The 18,708-nt window shown below is 41.7% G+C and overlaps 2 protein-coding genes across 5 annotated transcripts; both read right to left on the bottom strand.

Annotated features, from left to right (window-relative positions):
- Positions 1–1,515: 1,515 nt before the first annotated feature.
- On the bottom strand, positions 1,516–7,923 carry cacul1 (CDK2 associated cullin domain 1). 4 transcript variants are annotated; one of them, XR_015102132.1, is made up of 9 exons: positions 7,476–7,923; positions 7,250–7,376; positions 6,790–6,892; positions 5,809–5,904; positions 5,533–5,635; positions 5,029–5,118; positions 4,243–4,381; positions 2,347–2,830; positions 1,516–2,195 (listed from the first exon to the last, which is right to left on the bottom strand). XR_015102132.1 is itself a non-coding variant. In XM_086122719.1 (8 exons), the coding sequence occupies exons 1-8, from the start codon at positions 7,864–7,866 to the stop codon at positions 2,791–2,793; spliced, it is 1,089 nt and encodes a 362-aa protein (XP_085978845.1). In that variant the 5' UTR covers positions 7,867–7,923; the 3' UTR covers positions 1,516–2,790. The 4 variants fall into 4 exon arrangements, 2 of the variants coding, with proteins under 2 accessions (XP_085978845.1, XP_085978846.1); XR_015102133.1 differs by having other exon boundaries at positions 2,733–2,830; XM_086122719.1 differs by having other exon boundaries at positions 1,516–2,830.
- A 1,044-nt stretch (positions 7,924–8,967) lies between these two features.
- sirt1 (sirtuin 1) lies at positions 8,968–18,520 on the bottom strand. The gene is made up of 9 exons (XM_086122157.1): positions 18,111–18,520; positions 17,527–17,649; positions 17,175–17,410; positions 16,039–16,191; positions 15,794–15,941; positions 15,620–15,699; positions 14,394–14,577; positions 13,794–14,318; positions 8,968–10,304 (listed from the first exon to the last, which is right to left on the bottom strand). Exons 1-9 carry the CDS (start codon positions 18,508–18,510, stop codon positions 10,027–10,029), a joined length of 2,127 nt encoding a protein of 708 aa, XP_085978283.1. The 5' UTR covers positions 18,511–18,520; the 3' UTR covers positions 8,968–10,026.
- Positions 18,521–18,708: the final 188 nt, after the last annotated feature.

Raw genomic sequence — 18,708 nt, 5'->3', positions numbered from 1 at the left:
TTCCCTCATCTTGCGTGACCTTGTTATCGCGAGTTAGATCAGTCACAATACAATCACCAATCCAATGGCAACCAAACAAAGTGATCGGAATGGCCGTAGATCCGAGATTTGCCGAGTTAGGTGAAAAAGCACCCGGCGCCTGCTGCGCAAACACAGGACCACACCACTCGGGTGGGTCGCGGGGGTGTTTTGGGTTAGTGTAAATTGAATTAAGCAGCAGCTTTCGCAGTCACCATCTAAAAGTAGACCGAAGTCCATCATGTCAAGAGCTTTTTCTGAAGCTCTGCGCAGCATGAGGCGGATGCCAAAGGACACCATGCAGGAATAATGACTTTAAGGGATGTTATTTTTTTTTACCTTCAGGGTAAGCCCAGCTGGCCTCTGGGAATGGACTGGTGTATCCTCAGGTTGCACCTGTGCTCAAAGTGGGAGATTCCCGTCTTCCACTTGCTGCCACCTAGGAAAACCTTGGGACAGGCAGCTGCCCAGCTTTCCCGTTTTTCTCGCAGAGTTACCCTTGGCGTTTACGGGGAAATATGAAGGCGAGTAGCTAGGGTAACCTGTCAGGAGTAAAAGTAGCAACATTTGTCAGCGCCTCGGTCGCAGGTTATTTTGGGGAGGCCTAGCCCATATGTCTGGGAGGCGTCCGTGCTCATTGGCCAGCGGGAGCATGCTGGAAAGGGATTCCACCTCTGCTGCTCTGCCAGAGACCACCGTCCAACAGATTTAGAAGACCCTTTTCCAGCCTCTCACACACCCACGTTAACCGTCTCCCTCTAGTGGCACAAAAAAAAATCACCAAGTGCAATTCAGTTGTTTTGAACTTGAGTTCATTATATTTGTATTTAATAGCTAAGAACTGTATTTTTTAAAATAATTATGTACAAACATCATTTAAGTATGTTTTAATGGTGGTCATTATGGAGGTATTTGTAAAGCTGAGTATTTTCTTGCTTTGATTGACATGTCCAATGGTGTTCATTTAACAATTCTTTTTGGGGGGGGGGGGTTGCATGTCGTTTGCAGTGTAGAATTGTACAGCATTGTATTGAGAAGTCCATTCTTTTGCCTGTCTTTTGCATACATCGAGTACAGTGAGTCAAGAAAATATCTATACTGCTTCGCTACGTACAAGTTTATTCCAAAATTGAAAAATAATTCTCAATCAAAATTCTGTAACCAATACCCCATAAGGACGTTAGTTTTATAAATATATCAAGAAGTACTCCGTGGTCATAATGTTGCCGCTCAAGTACTCACACCATTTGCATGCAGGATCTCATCGATCCTTACAAATGTTTGTCAATGTTACTCCCACATTCCAAAGACACCCATGTTAGTTTAAACATTCTAATGTCCATATGTACAGGTATGAATGTTGTGCGTTTTTGTCTACATGTGTCTTTTGATTGACCATCGACCAGTCCTACATGCAGCCTGCCTTTTTCACTAAATCAAATGAGATAGTCTCCAACTCACACATAACCTAAAGAAATACACACACAACAGAGGACGGATGGGTGAATGGCTGTAAGGTTTATGTCACAAGTTTTTCACACACAAAAAAAATTCATTTTCACATTCTCATATTTACACGTGAATGACATAATTAAAAAACATGTCAATTGTAGCTTCTCGATTACACTTAAAACAGTGTAACAGACAAAGCAAAGTGAATTTACACTAAAATGGTTGTGAGACACACAGCCTGGTGAACGCCAATGTATGAACACAAAGCTTTATTTAGACTTTGCATCTCAACCTGCACTTTATTGAAACATTTGCATATATTTTGTTGTTGTATGAAGATTCCGATTTGACACACTTACACATTTATGATAAGAAGATCTTCTGGCATTCGACTGACTCAAAAGTTCTACATGCAAGTCTACAACACAGATTTAAGTTGTGTTTTCAAAAACAATAACCAAACGGTTAGTATAAAAAATGTATATGTATACTCAAGACAAGTAAACATGCATCATTAACAATGTTAGCTTGAATTCTTACCGAATCACTGCAAACCCTCTTTGGTGTCATGGAAAACAATTCTGTTTATACCAACAGGACGGAGAATCACAGCTTAAATCCCATTTCTCGCCACTCTTCCGTGTTCAGGCTGCCGACTTCATAGTCACAAGGGGCGAAACCAAGGGTTGGGTATACAGCAGCAAGAGTCTTTTGTTAGCCCATTCCTTTGCAAGACATTTTCAAGATGAATGTTAGGAATGCAAAATCACCATTATTGGCTCTTTGAGCTTTTTTTTTTTTTTTAATCAGAAATGACACCATGAAGGCAACTCTGACAAAGACAGAAAACATGGATAGAAAAACAGGTCTGCTCACACTGCAGTGATCGGTGTCACTGATGTTCGGGGAAAAGTTTCGATGTTCTGGGAAGTTTCTCTTGTATAGTATCAGCAGGTGGGAGGCGCAGGAACACACGTATTGTTCATGCACCGTTAGACACGGCACCCACAGAACAGTAGAGAGATTGATGAGCCTAAGCCATTCACCAACCACTGAAGCTAGAAACACGTGTGTGTTTGTTCACACGCGACATGGCATGTCGTCGTCCTCTCTACAGTCTGATGTGACGCACAGGAGAAGCCATTTATGACCCTGACCCTGGCTTTCCGCTATTCCCTTTCATACAACCTCCGGCCCGAGTCTGACGCGCCTCTGATGCTATCTCAGAAGTCGTCCAAGTTTGGACCGTTCCGTGTGGGTACCTTTCATACGGAACAGCGATGCCATTGGGCCGGATAAGTGCAAATGCTCGCCTTCCAATCAGGAGTCATCGTTGGCCCTCTTGCGAGACTGATCACCCCTGAAAAACAAAAAGTAACACAGCAAAGTGCTCGTCTTTATCGATTTCATGTGTCCATATTTTTGCTCATTTCTTACATTTACTGAATAACTGGATGAACCTGTATGGATACATGCCCAAGCACAGGTAAACGACCGTATTTTCCACACTATAATGCGCACCTAAAAGCTTTCAATTTTCTCATAATAAATAAGGAAAAGAGTGGATGGAAAAAGTCAACACACCCTTGTTCGAATGCCAGTGTTTTGTGATTTTTTTTTCTCCAAAATGACACCAAGATAACACAATTCAAAACTTTCTCCCATATTTTATGTGACCTGTACAACTCAATTTGGTATGGGGGGAAAAAGGAATGGACAGGGGGGGGGACAAAAAACAAACCTAAAACCCTCAATACTTTGTTGCAGCACCTTGGCTTTTTTTATTTTATTTTCGACAGTGGTCTTATCAGTCCAAATGTGGCATCTCCTGCACAAAGCCCACTTCAGATAACCCCACAGGTGTTCGATGTAATTTCACAATTCTTTCCAGACTGTCTAAATCAAGACCACCACCACACATTATAGGTATGATAACATACCGTTTGGAATAATAGCCAAAATGTTCATCCTTGGTTTCATCGGACCCTAAGACATTTGCCCCCCCCCCCCCCCCGCCATGTTTTTATGAGGAATTCAAGTGAGTTTTGGCACAATGTAGCTGGGCTGAAATATTTTTCTTGATAAAAGAAGTCCTCTGTCTTTCTACCTTAAGATGCGAACTTTCCAGATATACTTGTAGCTCCTTCAATGTCATCAGTGGCCTCTTGGCAGCCTTGCTGAGCAGTTTTCTTCCAAGTTTGCAGGGACTTCTAGTGCTTTGTAATGTCACTCTTGTGACTCCACTTGATGATGACGACTATCTTCTTGGTCTTCTGTACAAGTTCAAATTCTTCTGTGGCCTTCTCCTCGCTGATACCTCTGAACAATGTGAGCTCCCTGATGCTGCGGAAGCTCTCTGGACTCTGGCTTGCGCTCGAAGATGAAAAATATCAGGAAAGGCCAACTAGTACATCTGAACTTTATTTGTGGCTAATCAAAGGCACTGTAAAAGATGGTTGTGTTGTCTCCCATTTTCCATGAATTTGAATGTGATTGGTTAAGTGTGAACACAGCCACATCCCCCGGTTATAATGAGTGCGCGCGCACTCGTGCAACCACATTACCTCAGTAGTTTACTTTTACTTCACCTCTCTAAAAGATTTCAGTTGCTGAATTGTACAGGTTATAGTTCACATTATTAATGGAAAAAGTTATGAAATGATATACAGTATCTATCTATTTCACTAGAAATTAACTTGGAAACAGATGGTGGGGAAAAAAATGGTATACGTCACGTTAGCATTGAGCAATTAAATTTCAAGACAAACTAACCGTGGAAACCCATTCATCGAAAGCTCCATCTGGAGCTTCTGGTCATGAGCAGCGTAGTCCAACAGCAGAGACTCCAGAGCGGGAGGGTTGATTTGAGGAATAAAGTCAGAGAAGAGAGCAGGTGCCAATTGGGCCCACTCTGTGTAAAAAAAAAATAATAATAATTAAAAAAAAAAATCACACTACTGTATTTAAAAATTAATTATGATATATAGCAGGCTTTCACAAACCTTTTCATCTCTATACCCAACGTTACTAAAACACAGACTCTTTCAGTTCACAACTGAGTTATCTTCCTACGGCAGTGGGGTAACCTCACTTTATACCAAAATTGGAATTACAGGAGTAAAGTCAGAATTGCAGTGCAGTGTGTGTGTGCGCATTATTATGTGTTGTGTTTATTATTTTACATTTTACTTATGTTAACTGTTTTGTTAAGCGCTTTGTTACAACTGCAGCTGTTGTGAACGCGCTATATAAATTAGGAGGTATTGTATATAGCGCAGTGGACAGTAACTTATTACGAGGCATCCACTGGCAAGAAATTGTGTGCCTGCTTGCTAGTGTTAAAAAAAAACACACACACACACACAGCTTTCAGCATTTTGTACAATCCAAACTGACCTACCATTTGTAATAATAACATAACAAATAACCTTTATTTGGGAATTTCTCCATTGTGAGACAAGGTTTTTTCTTATGTTATCTTATTAATCCATTTTGGACCTCAACTCTAAATTCTGGAAACCCCAGCTGGTATTTAACGACTGCTTTGCAGTGACACACCTGGTCGGAGGCTGTGGAGGCCTTTGACCACACTGGCCATGGTTGACGGCTGGACTTCAAAGGGCACCGCGTGAGCTTTGATGAGAAGAGCTGGAAGAAAAATGCTTAAGAAGTCAATAACAATATGTCCTTTTTTCCCCCAAATAATGATCAAATGAGACCAGCAGCACCAGTGTTAGAAAAACTTCGCTTTGAGTCACATCTTTTCAAAATTGTCACATTCAGTACACACAGCACTTCAGCTTTTCCACATTTGATGTTACAGCCTTATTCCACAATGGCTTGAATTCATTTTTTAAATATAAAAGCCACACGCTTGGCACATCTACAGTATTTTGGGGCAGTTATGCCCATTGCTCTTTGCTGCACTCTTCAAGCTCAATCAGGCTGAAATCCATTTTGTGCACAAAAATGATTTGATTTAATTTGGGAATAAAGCCGTTTCGTTCCCAACACTTTGCAGGGACGTTTTGCCTGTCACACAAACAAGAGCAAGGTACTCACGCATGAGTGTGTTGACATATTTCTCTGCGACATGATCAGCAAACAGGTTCATCAGATCTTGTTTCAGGTCGCGGTTCAGCTTTGATTCGATGTAGAACTTGTTCTGAAAACAATCTTCATGAGAAAGCTGCATAAAATGGACTTCCTTTTTGTGTGTATGTCAAACATAAAACAGCGTAAAATTCAAGGAGTGTTATTGTTCAACTTCAAGGACTGAAATATACATATATATGAAACATATATGTATTCAAGCACAGTGATTTAAAAGTGACTTACCAAATACATAAATACTGGAACAATACACTGAAGAGATGCAATGTATTGTGTCAGGGCTGTGTTAAAGCTTTCAATCAGGTTTTCAAGTGGGACGGCCTAAAAACAATAAAAATGGCGACATGTCGTAATCCCGCATTTAGACCTGCTAAAAATCGAAAACTGTAAAATGCAGATTGCTCATTAAACTGGTCAACAACAAATTTTAATCAGAGATGGCTTCATGTATCCCTGAATGTATTTTTGATGGTGACCAAAAGAATGTCCTTACTTATTTCCAGTACATCAGATTTTTTTTTTTATTATTTTTTTTTTTTTAGATATTTTCATGTTTTGATCTTAAATTGGACCATAAAAGCGTGCGCAATACAGAATTTACCATGCGTTATAATTTACAGCTGGGACATTAGAAAAAAAATTATCTACCTGTTACTGAGTGTAACTTTTAGTTAAAACTATATTGCACATATTATGGTTATTAGATTCTTATGAAAACCTGGTGTGCTAGAGAAAAAAACGAGGGCAGATTTGGAATCAGCACAAAAATACACCTGGAGAAGTTTACTTGAACCTCTGCTTAAAAAAAAAGTGGACATGTTTTGACCGTGTTCACTCCTGCGCATGTTTTGCTTTTTCTTTACTGTGATCATTTCGTTTTACAATTGTGTGACAAGAATTCTGCAAAATGAGCGTGTGGGTGATTGCCTTGCAATGAAGCAAGTGGCGACTAGGTGCCCAAGTCTTAAACTCATATTTTCCTTTTGAATTCCAAGTGTTTGCCACCTTTAATTGAGCCGAGGCAAATATTTTACTTTTGTGAACTCTAAAGGTGCCTCACCAATCAAACAACGGAGCGAAAGTGCAGAAGGGCTCCCACATGGACATATTTGTTCTATTTATTTGCTTGTTTAATTTTGTACTTGATGGATGGGCACACACGTCAGAGACTACTGCATTTGTATACAAATGTTTAGCTTATCTTACGTTCAGATCAGTGGATACCCGCTGTAGATGATTTGCTATTTTGGATTTCAGGTCATTGTAGAGCAGCTCAGAGTGTTGCTGGCAAACACACTTGTAGACATAACTGTAAAAATAAACAAAAGACACAAGAGCCCGCTATTTCTGCCAGTAAGATCATTTATATTATTGTTTTAATACACAGATTATTTATCATTCATACACCAACTATACAGTTACTGTTGCAGTGTTCAACTACCCTGACTGGGGTTTACACAACATCAAGTGGTCAAGTGCTAATTGGCATACTGACTTTCACCACACTTACCTTAACTCCATTCTTAGAAAATCACCATGTCCCATTACGCGTAAATTATTTCTACAAAAGGCCAACAGCCACCCCGCGGTCGGCACCATGTCGGTTGACACTTGCTGTTTAATATGTCAGAGACAATGTGCGATACCCGTACATGCGAGTCCTTACCTGTATATCTGAGCATATGAAACAGAGATGTGGTCCGTGGGATTGTGTATGAGCAGGCGCTCAATGGCCTTCTCCAGGTTTGGCCAGTGGTTGTTACGGTAGTCCTCCACAGCCATGGCATTTAGAACTAGGAAGGAAGAGGGACGATTCCGTTTTACCGCAGCAATTTGACCTCAGTGTGTTTTACTATGAGAGTGTGTTAGTGTACAGGAGAACTTCGACTTACGGAACTTTGAAGACGAGTCGAGAGTGAATTTGTCTTGGGCAGAGGCGGCCGCCGGCGTCGCGCATTCGGTCTCGCCACCGGCGTCGCTGCACTCGCTGCCTGAGTCAGAGTCCATGAACTCGGAACCAGACGCGCATCGGCATCGTAAACTCCTCCGAGCTGGCTCCACTTCTCTTCCCGGTACCGCTAAGCAGATAGGCTGGTGGAGCGTCGTTACGTCGCATAGTTGGTTGCTTGAACAGGTCTGGACTCCACTGCTGCTGCCTGCACAATAGTTATGATTGTGGTCATCTTTTACGTCCGAGCTGTCATCGTCCATAGCTTCCATTCCAACCTTCGCCGTGAGCCGAGACCTGGCATTTAAAGCTGTACACGTACTCTCTATAAACATAAGAGCATAATCAAACGCCTAATGCTGTTTTCAGCTTGGCGTTATTGATGACAGCATTTTCACGACATTGTCGTGACGTTTCTCTTCTTCGTAACGTCATTTCTGCGATGACCAACGACGAGACGGCGCGTTACCACCGACAACTGGCTTGGCGTGCGAACGGCAACAAGCTCGGACTCAGCAGTGGCTCTGACTCTTACTATTTAACAAGTACATTTCAAAAGCTAATCAGCTGACACACCAGTGGAAGTTATTGCGAAATGGGGAGTACATCTTTTTTGGGGTGCCTCATTTAAAACCCCTCTATTGGCTACACTTTATCGGAGGTGTCCTCACACTGTACAGACACCTGCATTAAAAAAATCCAATACAAATATAAGTACTTATTAAACTACTTAAGTACATGTAAAAAATACAAACTCTGCAATGTACTTGAGTGAAAAAAAATCATATTTACTGTCAACAATGTTTTAATAATTTCAGCCCCCCTGCCCCCCCAAAAAAGGAAAAAAAAACCCACTCAAGTACAGATACCTGAAAAATGCACGAGTGGACCAATACATGTTCAAGAATGCCCAGTTCTCAGCTTCCACAGTGCCAATCTAAACTCAGTTGTAACCTCAGAGAACATTCTGTCAATTCTAACTGAAATAGGACTGTTATTGGTCCATTCAAGATTAGAGACGGTGGACTGGACATTCATTGCAATAAGTACAGTTGCAAAAGGAATCATTTTTGTTTCTTTGACACCGCCGAACATACTGTACTTTTTCATTTTGCGGGTTTTGTAATCTGTAAATAGCACAGAGACTTTTCATAAACCTTTTCTGTAAGGAACCAAAATTGGTCAAACTCAGTTCTTACTTTGCCTCCAATTAAGTGAAGATAATTTAGCAACCATCAATGAGATACAATTTCTTGGTGACTGGCCTTTTGCTTCATGACGGCAGTCCAGTAGTCAACTCATGCCCCGTATGTCCTTTAATATTAGTTTATGTACACTATATGTTGATATTGTGGCAATTTTATTACATTTGGGCCCGGAGAAAAATGTAATTTGGGGAAAGTTATAACCGTGTGGAAAAATAACAGGTGAGTGAGTTGTTTTTCATTATTTTTACTGAGAACCGCAGAAGTAACAAATGGTGGCAAACCGTACTCTTCAACCATAGACGGAAATAGCATGTGTATGAAGTTGGCACCAGGCTCAAATACTGTAAATCTGGTCGGCCAACCAACATGTTTACATGCAGCAGGCTATCGGTAAGAGAAGAGTCCTATTATTATTATTTTTACATTTCATGAAAAATAAGAGCAACAATCAGTTTCATGAAGACGCCATTGTTTTTTTTTTTTTTCAATTTTAAGTGAACATAGTAAGGCTTTGCAATAAAACAAAGGACAACTTTGTACAGAAAGACCGTCATCTACCCCTGGCAGAGTATGTCTCCAAGCTGAGTATAAAAATAAGAGGCTTGACCATAAAAAGTAGCTGCCACATCTGAAGGAACCACCTTTTCAATAATCTCTTTCCAAGACTCCGTTGACAAGAGGAATATACAGAACTTATATCGAAATCAGATCAAGTTGATGAAATGTTCTTTGGTTTCAACTTAAAGAGGACTTGTTATCTGCTGCATTTACCCTCATGAAAGACCAGAGTCAAACTGTTCGTGTTCAGGTTAGCCAAAATGTTCAAGTAAGACATCGGAAGGCTCGTCTTAGCCAGGCATTTGACCCAAATGTTCATGCTATGGTGACATAAAAAAGTTGCAAAACATCACTTTAGACCACAGTTCATGTCACATTGTATACTGATGATGACAAAGTCATGCCTTAAAGCTTAAACTGCTGTCTTTTGTCAGAAGTTGCGGTAGATGAACTGATGCATTTCCAAACGTTAATACAAAAAAAAAAAAGGCAACCAGTTCTATTCGGTAAGCAGTATGCTTCCGACAATGCGCGTGACTAAGTGGGGGTGGGGGGACCTTGTTCCATATTCACATGAATTTGCACACAATTTTAAACTATGAAAAACGATAGGCTGATGAGTCGAAAATATATGAAACAGACATTTTACATGTATATATATATATATATATATATAAATACATATACATATATATAAAAAGACAACGAGTGCTTTGTCAACTGGGTAGTTTAAAGGTGTTGTGTGGTGCAGTGAGTTTGTTCAGCCGTATTGTTTGTCTGCAAACTCGATGTGGCCTCATTGGCCAAAGTGTCTTGTATTGTGTCTCCGAGGCAGGCCGCTCCGTCGGCTTCCTCTGGCTCGCTGACCTCCGCTCCCTCATCGCCGCTGCACTCCGACTCCTCGCTGTCGCTTTCGCACGAGCTTGACGTCTCCTCCTCAGAATCTGAATAAACCTCGGCCCCGTGGAAGATGTAATGATGTGGTGCTTGAAACAGGTACTGGCCCGCTGTAGGTCACAAGCATAATCCATTCAATAGCCACGTCTTCGTTTTACCCGGTGAGAAATGTAGCAATACAACCCCAGAACATAAGCAAACCTCCTCCATGTTTCACAGTGGGTACAATGTTCTTTTCTTGGTATGCTTCACGTTTGTGTCTGTCAACACAGATATGATGTTGCCTTGCCAAATCAACTAAGCTCCAGTTTTGTCTTATCTGTCCATGTGACCTTCTCCCAGAATCTTTGTGGCTTGTTAAGTGTACATGGTGGCCAAGTCCAGTCTCATTTTAATTATGATTCGCTTTTTACCAGCGGTGGCCACCGTGGTCGACATCCGTTAAGTCCACTTTGGCTCCATCAATGATGGATGGTGCGATCTGACGGATGTTGACCTGGGAGTTCATCTTTAATTTCCCTGGAGGTTGTTCGGGCCCCTTAGGTACCATTATATTATCCATCCCTTCAATTTGTCAAACCTTTTCCTCTTGTGGCCACATCCAGAGTTGTTGGCCACAGTCCCATGGTCTGTAAACTTCTGAATATGTGCAGATCAGAGGCGATTGCTCTAAGACTGCAAGGGAAGCTCAGCTTCCCCTAAAATGTCAAAAAATAAGTGATCAAATATATGTGTGTACATACAATTGTGTGTACATGTCATTGACTAAATATGCGCTACAACGCGCTCAACTTTTGTTCCAAATCAGCTTCTTATTACTGGTTACGACGCGACTCTCTTCTCATTCATTCCCGCAGCTTCACTGTGTGGACGCTGAGCGCCGACAGCGCGGACGCTGGGCATTGAGAGAATAGTCCCAATGCATTGAAACGAGACGAGTCATTGGATGAATGCTGGTTTTGTCTCACCCATCGGACGCTCAGCGTCTCTGGGAGTCTATGGACAGTGGGCGTGTATCGGCTGGCCCGGACACTCAGCTTTTCTGCATGATGATTGGATGATCTGTCTGAGGCTGAATCTCTTTTTGATTGACAGCGAAATGAGCCAATCACCGATCTTTTGGTGTAGGCATCCGTGGGAGCATTTTTCAATTCTCATTCTGTTCTGAGTGGCACTGGAGACTTCTTCTAATCATCTTAGCGACACTCTCTTTGTTGAAAATGACTAGCGACCGACTAATATTTTATTTCTGGTGTGTGTGCAGACTGACTTATATCACCACAGTTAAGACCCTGGAAAAGACGCAGTGTTGGTATGACAGGGTCACAGATCATTTTCTTGAAAAGGAACAGAGAGTAGAATTCACGTGTATATATATATATATATATACACACACACAAGATGGCGCCCGAGTAGGCAGCCATCGGCAAGTGCTCTCATGAGCCTTGCTTTTTTTTGTTGTTTTTGTGTTTGTTTTGTCACTTTGTGTTTGTTGTTACGTCGTGTGGACCTGATGTGGACTTTTTTCAGCATTTTTTGGCCACGACATTCATCAAGGAGGAGACTCTGTGCTTGGTGGTTGCGCCTTCTCGGCAGCATGGGTATACCAGCACTGTTTTTGACGGGGAGGAATGTCGGTGCCATTTGACTGTCGTTGCTGGACAGTCCCGGGGCGCTTGTGTCTTGCGCCTGTAATGGGCAGCATTTTTCACAGCCTCGTTTTGTTCAGCGGAGAGATCGGTGCTGTTGAACGGTCTGCGGCTTGATGGATGTAAGGATTGAGGAGCCAACGATGAGAAGAAAGGAGCGTGAGCGCGGAGCGCCGATGCGGATTTGGAACTGGGAGTCGCGGCTTGGAGTTTGAAGCGGATTACGTGGGTCAGGAGAAGTGAACTAATCTCTTTTCGTCAATGGACGCTACAACTTCGTGTTTGCTTTCAAAACCTAGCTTGTAGCAGACGTGTGCACATTTTCAGCATGACGTCTCTGACCCACTGGTGAAAGGACACTTTGATCCTCTCCTCTTTCATCTATAACTGCTTCAGACAACAAAGTGTATGCAGAAAAGTGGTGAAGATTGTACGACTGTCTGTGTCCTATGTGTTGTGTTGTGTTATTTTTGACTTCAAAATGGCGCCGCGAGAGTGGCTGCCTTTCCAGCAGCTCCTATATTTTGTTGTTCTACTTCTTCCTTTCATTACTTTGCTGCTGTGAATTGGGAATTTCTCCATTGCGAGACTAATAAAGGTTTTCTTATCTTAAATAAACTGACACATTTTATGATGTAGGCCGAAATTGAGCTTCCCCTCCTTGACAGACCAGCATCCGCCACTGGTGCAAATGTAGTCACAGAAATGTCAAGCTGCTTGGAGATGGTCTAATGGCCTTTACTTTTAACATGTGAGTCCTAATGTCCGTTCTACTCTACTGTGACAACTGACTCATTACAAGTTTAAAAGTGTGGGTCTACTGGAAGAAATGACACATAATTAAAAGTAAAATGAAGATGATGCCACTTTGGTGCAATGTAGTACTGTTTTGTTGTTTTAATATTCATTGTTCCCAGAGAGCATAGACAATATTAACCTTTAAGTTTTGTTGCATGTCAAGTCAAAGTCAAGTTTATCTGTATGTTCTAGTATAGTGCATGCTCTGTACAATAAATGTTGCTGCTCTGTGTGTGTGCTTAATTTTTATATTTACCATAATCTCTATGGGAACTTCTGTTCGGCTGTCGACAGCATTTCACATTATATGTTAGCATCAACCTAACAGCCTTTCGTTACACAAAGTGGTAGGATTTGGGTGAGCATTTCAGGCAAATAAAATATGAATGGACTATAATGAGTCCACTAAAAACAAAGTAATCCTAAGAGTGGCATGCAAGAGAGTATTGGTTCATGACACCTACATTGTATGAATATTGAATGAAGGTTAATGTAACTATCAATGATATTGCTTTGGGATAGCATCTAATGCAAATAAGCATTTACAATGCACTGGTGGAGGATCAACTTTGCACATTTCAAGGTACACAAAAATAGTTCTTTTTTTAAAATTTCACATACTGTAGGTTAAAAAAAAGAATCAATATTGACTGAGATGAAATACTTGAAATTCAGAGACATTTTTCTGCTATATGGCCCAGCCCTACTGAGCACATTAAGTTTAAAAAAGGTGTTTATTTAATCTTTGTATTGACCAGTTTATTTGAGTTTTTCATGGTGGTGTTGCCTTTTTACTCAAGATTCTCATTCAAATACTATATATTAAAATAAAATGACCTAAATTTATTTTTCCTCTGCGTGCTTATTTTCAATAGCGTAAAAATAATAATAATACAATAAATAAATAATCAATACAGAATACTGACAATACTTTTCAGTCATATCGCTCACCCCTAATTGGTATCGTATCGGAAGTGAAAAAATTGTATCTGGACATTCCTAGTTTAAATGTATTTTTGCATATTGAGTGAATGAAATGTAGATTGCGTGCAAACATACTCATCACTGACGTGTCCTTTAAAACATCAAAATAAGTAGAAAAGAGGGATCTAAACTTAGACAGCAGTGATCTGTATTGAAGTCGAGACTTACTGTCCAGGCGCTTGCTGATTGGACTTCGACTGATGCAATTCATCCAGCATCGTCTGCGAAATTCATGGTGGGAAGATTGGCTCCTTTCTTCCGCGCTCTCTTCTTTACTTGCGTCTTTGACTGATAGCTGGCTCGGCTCGGCGTTCCCTTCGCTGGGACACTGAGCATCAGGACAAGGCTCCAAAGGCGCAACGTGACCATCACTTTCTGTGACATTCGGACTTTCCGGTGAAGGCTTTTGGACAGAGTCTGTACTGTGCTGCTTTGGCTCCTCTGGCGTTCCGTCTGCGGTGGCGGCGGCGGACAAGGCCTCGCACGGTGGCTGCTCTGGTAACCGAGGGGGTTTCTCCGTGATCTCGGTGAGTCTTACAGTGTTGTAGCAGAGCTGCTCAAAGTCCCCGCCCAGTCGATGACAGAGCTCATTGACGATGACGTCGCAGTCGCCCAGGAGCTCCACGTCAAAGTTGAGGTGAGGCAGCTGCTCCCGATTGATCAAGACTTGAGGCACTTCATGAGGAATGGAGTCTGGATAGGATGGCAAGAAAATCTGCTGAAAACATTTGCGCACCAATAAATTTAAGAGCTTGGGCAAGAACATACTTGGGATGAGGGCGACCGGTCGGACTTTCAGTGACGACCCGATAACTATCAGAAGATCCACCTCGTCCTTGTCCTGCTTCATGGCTCTGTGAAACATTTCTGGAAGATTCTCTCCAAAGAAGACGATGTCTGGTTTCATTATTGCTAGAGGAATATCTGGACACCGAGGGCAATGGGGCACCCGCTGCAAGCAGAATTTTCAAATTATTTTCAGAATTCCAAACAGTGTGTTGCATCAGTTCAGCGGTGTAAAACTCAATTTTGTCACGGGCCGCATTGTAGGTACAATTTTCTTCGGTGGGCCGTTATTACTGTAAAACCACGTACTATCAATATTTCATCGCCTCATCATATAGTTACAATACGCACAACAAATTGATGCACAAGTACTTTTGAGAAAAAAAGGTCAAGGTTAACATTTGTTCAATTATAGTTCATTCAGTCATTTATTTATGTATATACTATATACAAACACACACACCAAGGTTTTTATTTATTACACACGACAATTAAAAATTTTTGGTACATATTTTTAGCAAGAATCATGAAAGGAGACACACATGATTTGATTTTGCTTGCCGTTTTCTTGGATGCAGCAATGCAGAGAAGAGAATGTGATGAATACCATACAACCAAAAACATGTATGAATAGTAATGTCATTCTTTTTCATCTATAGAGGTTAACATGTATTAATGTTAAAACACATTTTGCATTCAGGTTGCTCACTATCACCTCAAATATATTCTGTCTCCAATACTGTCTTGTACTATTATGTGTCTATCATGCTTTATCAAAGGTACACAACGTCCATTCATTACCTTTTCAATTTTATGTGTTGGCTACCTTATTTTTGTACTTAATAAAAATCAAGCTTCAGAATTGACTCAGACCACATTATTCGTGTTCCCACCATTTTCAACAGAGCAAACAGCTTATCAACAGTGCTCCAGTGTACAGTGGTAGATGGGAAGTCTTCAGCAACTGTATTTTACACGGCAGCAACAATGGCTGAATATAGAAGAGAAGTGACACATCACAAGAACCACTTTGAATGGGATAAGCCAAAACTGAAATCTCGCTCTCACCAACTAATTACCGGTGGACTAATTAAAAATGATAAACACTGAAGTGATTAATTGTGTTACAGGCTCAAGTAAAAAGGCTTCAGCAGCTTTAGAGCCTTGATTATGTCGCCTTCAATCAATGTCAATATACAAGTATATACCTGGTTAAAGATGTCTTCCCTTATAGCTTCGCAATCCACTTTGTATTTACAGATGAGACAGGAAGCAGTTGCAAATGACCCTGAAAGAGTCATATGAGTTACTGTTGGGACTTTCTGAAGATCTATACTTCCCTCCCAAATAAGCTTAAGATGTGAGTTAGTGTTGCCACTTACCATGACACTGGATAATTCGCTGAACTCCGGCCACTTGTTCTAATGTATCAATATTTTGTGTGTAGTTGCGCAGCAGCTTGCCCTGCTTGTCCATCATAGATATGAATTTATGACAGGGCGAAGGCTGGAACTGACCCGGGTAGATTTCCTGTGACAAAGACGATGCACTGAGAACTTCCAAGTAAAATTGGCACACGCGTCACTCCTGCAATGGCTTCGTAAGAATAAACATACATTAAGCAAACCTTAGCAAACTTGAAAAATGGCCTTGGGTCTCTTTGGAAGTACTCGATATCAAACATAGCTTGCGGGTCTGGAAGATCAGGGAAATCAACAGCAAGACGGGCATAAATCCCATCTCTGGAGCGAAAATCTGGTATTCCACATGAAACAGACACCTGAACGAAACACAGAGAATTTAAACTTCAATAAAATCACATATAAAAAAGTCCCACTGTAGCGTGGCTTATCTTTCACACCGCCACTATGTTGCCCAAGATTTCCAATGACCAAAACATTGGTACTAATCTCTATTAACGCATGTACAGGTATGGTGTTTCACATTGAACTTTATGTTAGCATTCAGCTACTGGAGTTACTGTTACAATTAATAAATGCATTTAGTTTGGTTGAACATTTTCAATCTATGTTCATCTTTTATGTGTCAGTGATGATGTAAACGTACTGGGAGTGACAAAGAGCTTGGAGCAATTATGCGTTGCGTCTTGTATTGAGAACTGTGTCAAAAGTCTTTTTGATTCATCAAAATTATGTTGAATGATATTCTCCCATTTTTTTGACAACTAGAGAGTAAGAGTAGGTGCTAATACTTTAAAAAGTGGATTACAAAATATGTGAAGGGAGTTTTATTTAGTTAACATTTTTAAAGCATATGGCTATGGTAAAACAATCCCCAAAAATGTTTGCACTATGGTAACTTGACAGATTTTCATCTATCCTGTATGAGTCTGGAAAGTACAAGGTGTGTCAGAAAAGCTCCCTGACCGGTCTCACAAAAGATAGATTTCAAATCCAAACTATAAATTTTTCCCTTTAGTCTCAGGGTTGTTGACGGGGCAGAAGCCAACTGTACTCTTGCATAGTGTGCAAGGTTTGGCAGCTGCTTTTCAAGTGCGGCAGAGACTCAGCCCCTGGTTTTGCGGTCACTCAAAATTTGAATCACAGTTGCACCATGTAGCGATGTCGCACATAACAAACACATAAAATGCTCACAAGATTTCACACAAGCTAAAAATACGTATACACAATAAAGTACATATCTTTTGTGACACACACCTTGTATCCCCCCACACCAAACAGGAGATCACTGTACATTGGAAAACTGGGTGAGTGCACACACTGTACATTAAGAGAGACCTACCCCGGCACCAGTCAGCACTAGAATCCTTTTACTTTCATGCAGTAGCCTGACCACATCTTCCAAGGTGTTGATATCCTTCCGTTTTTTTCTTTTAGGAGGTTCTGAGATGTTGATGATGATCTGCCACAGTGTCATGTCATCTAAATCCGGTGGGAGTACAGTCTCAGGAAGCAACTCCCTGAGAATGGCCCTTGGGTCGGTCTCCCTGATGTGCTGCTGGATGAAACTGTAGGAACCTGGCCAAGAAGATAACCTCTCAGCATGGCATGCATTCCAAATGGCTCAAGAATTCTCAAATAAGCCACGATAGAGGACAGCCAGGTCAAGATACATCTTAAATTCACACAGGCACCTATATGTGGTTGAGGTGTCCAGTCGCTGGAGCTGGCATGGGAGGATCTGTCATCTTCCTCCGTGACATGCTCAGGTGTGACAGCCAAGCCATTGGAGGGGCGATCGATGCATCCAAAGAGACCTGCGTGTAGTAGATATTGCAAGAACTGTAACACAGTCTACAAAGTGCGGTGACATCGCTGAATATACTTAACGAGTGGTAACCTACACGGCCTGTTAACGTTAAGTTCTAGACATGATAATGACAATAACCTCGGCGGGTAACTTTGGCTCATGCAAGTGTGTTGTGTGGACTTAAGTCATACCAGCTAACGAATGCTACGTCGCTATCAAAGTTCAGTGTCTCGTGGGAACAAGTCCATTCATGAAAACTCATCCAATGTCTCCCATAGCGGCTTTCCTACTCGCTTACGTGTCATCATTATCAGGAAAAGGGCTGCCGCCGGGTGCAGTTTGATTGTCGGTGGAAAAATGTGAGTTCTTATCATTGGGTTAAAAATGAATCCGCGCTCAATTTGGGAAAACGTGTAACCGCCGGAGAACGGCGCTTAATGCGTTAAAAACGTCCGCCTCTCTACCTACCGGCACTGGACTCGAACGTCCCAAGCAGGGCGCTGTCGGACTTAAAAGGCTCGGAGACGAGTAGTCCCAAGCCATTGTTGTCTCCGCCTTGCGCTCCTGGGGCCTGCTCTACCGCCATCGACGGTTTTGCTTCCCTCTCCGGTGGCTGCGTACAATTTGCCGCCACCTCCCAACTCTCCGTGACTCCAGAAACGCAAGGGAATTTAATGGCGTCGGTGACTTTGAGGTCGTATTTTGTCGAAAGGGTAATTTTCGACTTTTTAGAGGTGGGCTCGTCCATTTCGGATGCGCCCGAGAAGGCCGTTCCCAGACTGTTCTCTCCGTCCGCCATCTTCAGCCCGCAGAGCCGCCGAGCGGAATGAGCGGATCCCTCCCCCACGGACAGCTGGCTCATTTGCATCGGTCACGTGACGTGCTCTTCTCCAGGAGTCGCAGGGACGTTGTACCCCTTGCGTCACGAATATGAAACCATAACAAAAAATGCTGCATTCAAGTACAATCAGATTTTTTGGGATGATGGAACTTCTGTTCGTTCTTCTGTGACTGCGAACAGCTCTGGTTTACAATGAATTTTATATGATTTTGTACGGGTATTGCT

Source organism: Hippocampus guttulatus, chromosome 10 (assembly GCF_054856545.1).
Source record: "Hippocampus guttulatus isolate MCC_2025c chromosome 10, RoL_Hgut_1.0, whole genome shotgun sequence".
NCBI lineage: Eukaryota > Metazoa > Chordata > Actinopteri > Syngnathiformes > Syngnathidae > Hippocampus > Hippocampus guttulatus.
Note: the sequence above shows the minus strand (reverse complement) of the source record. Positions and strands in the feature narration are given on the sequence as shown.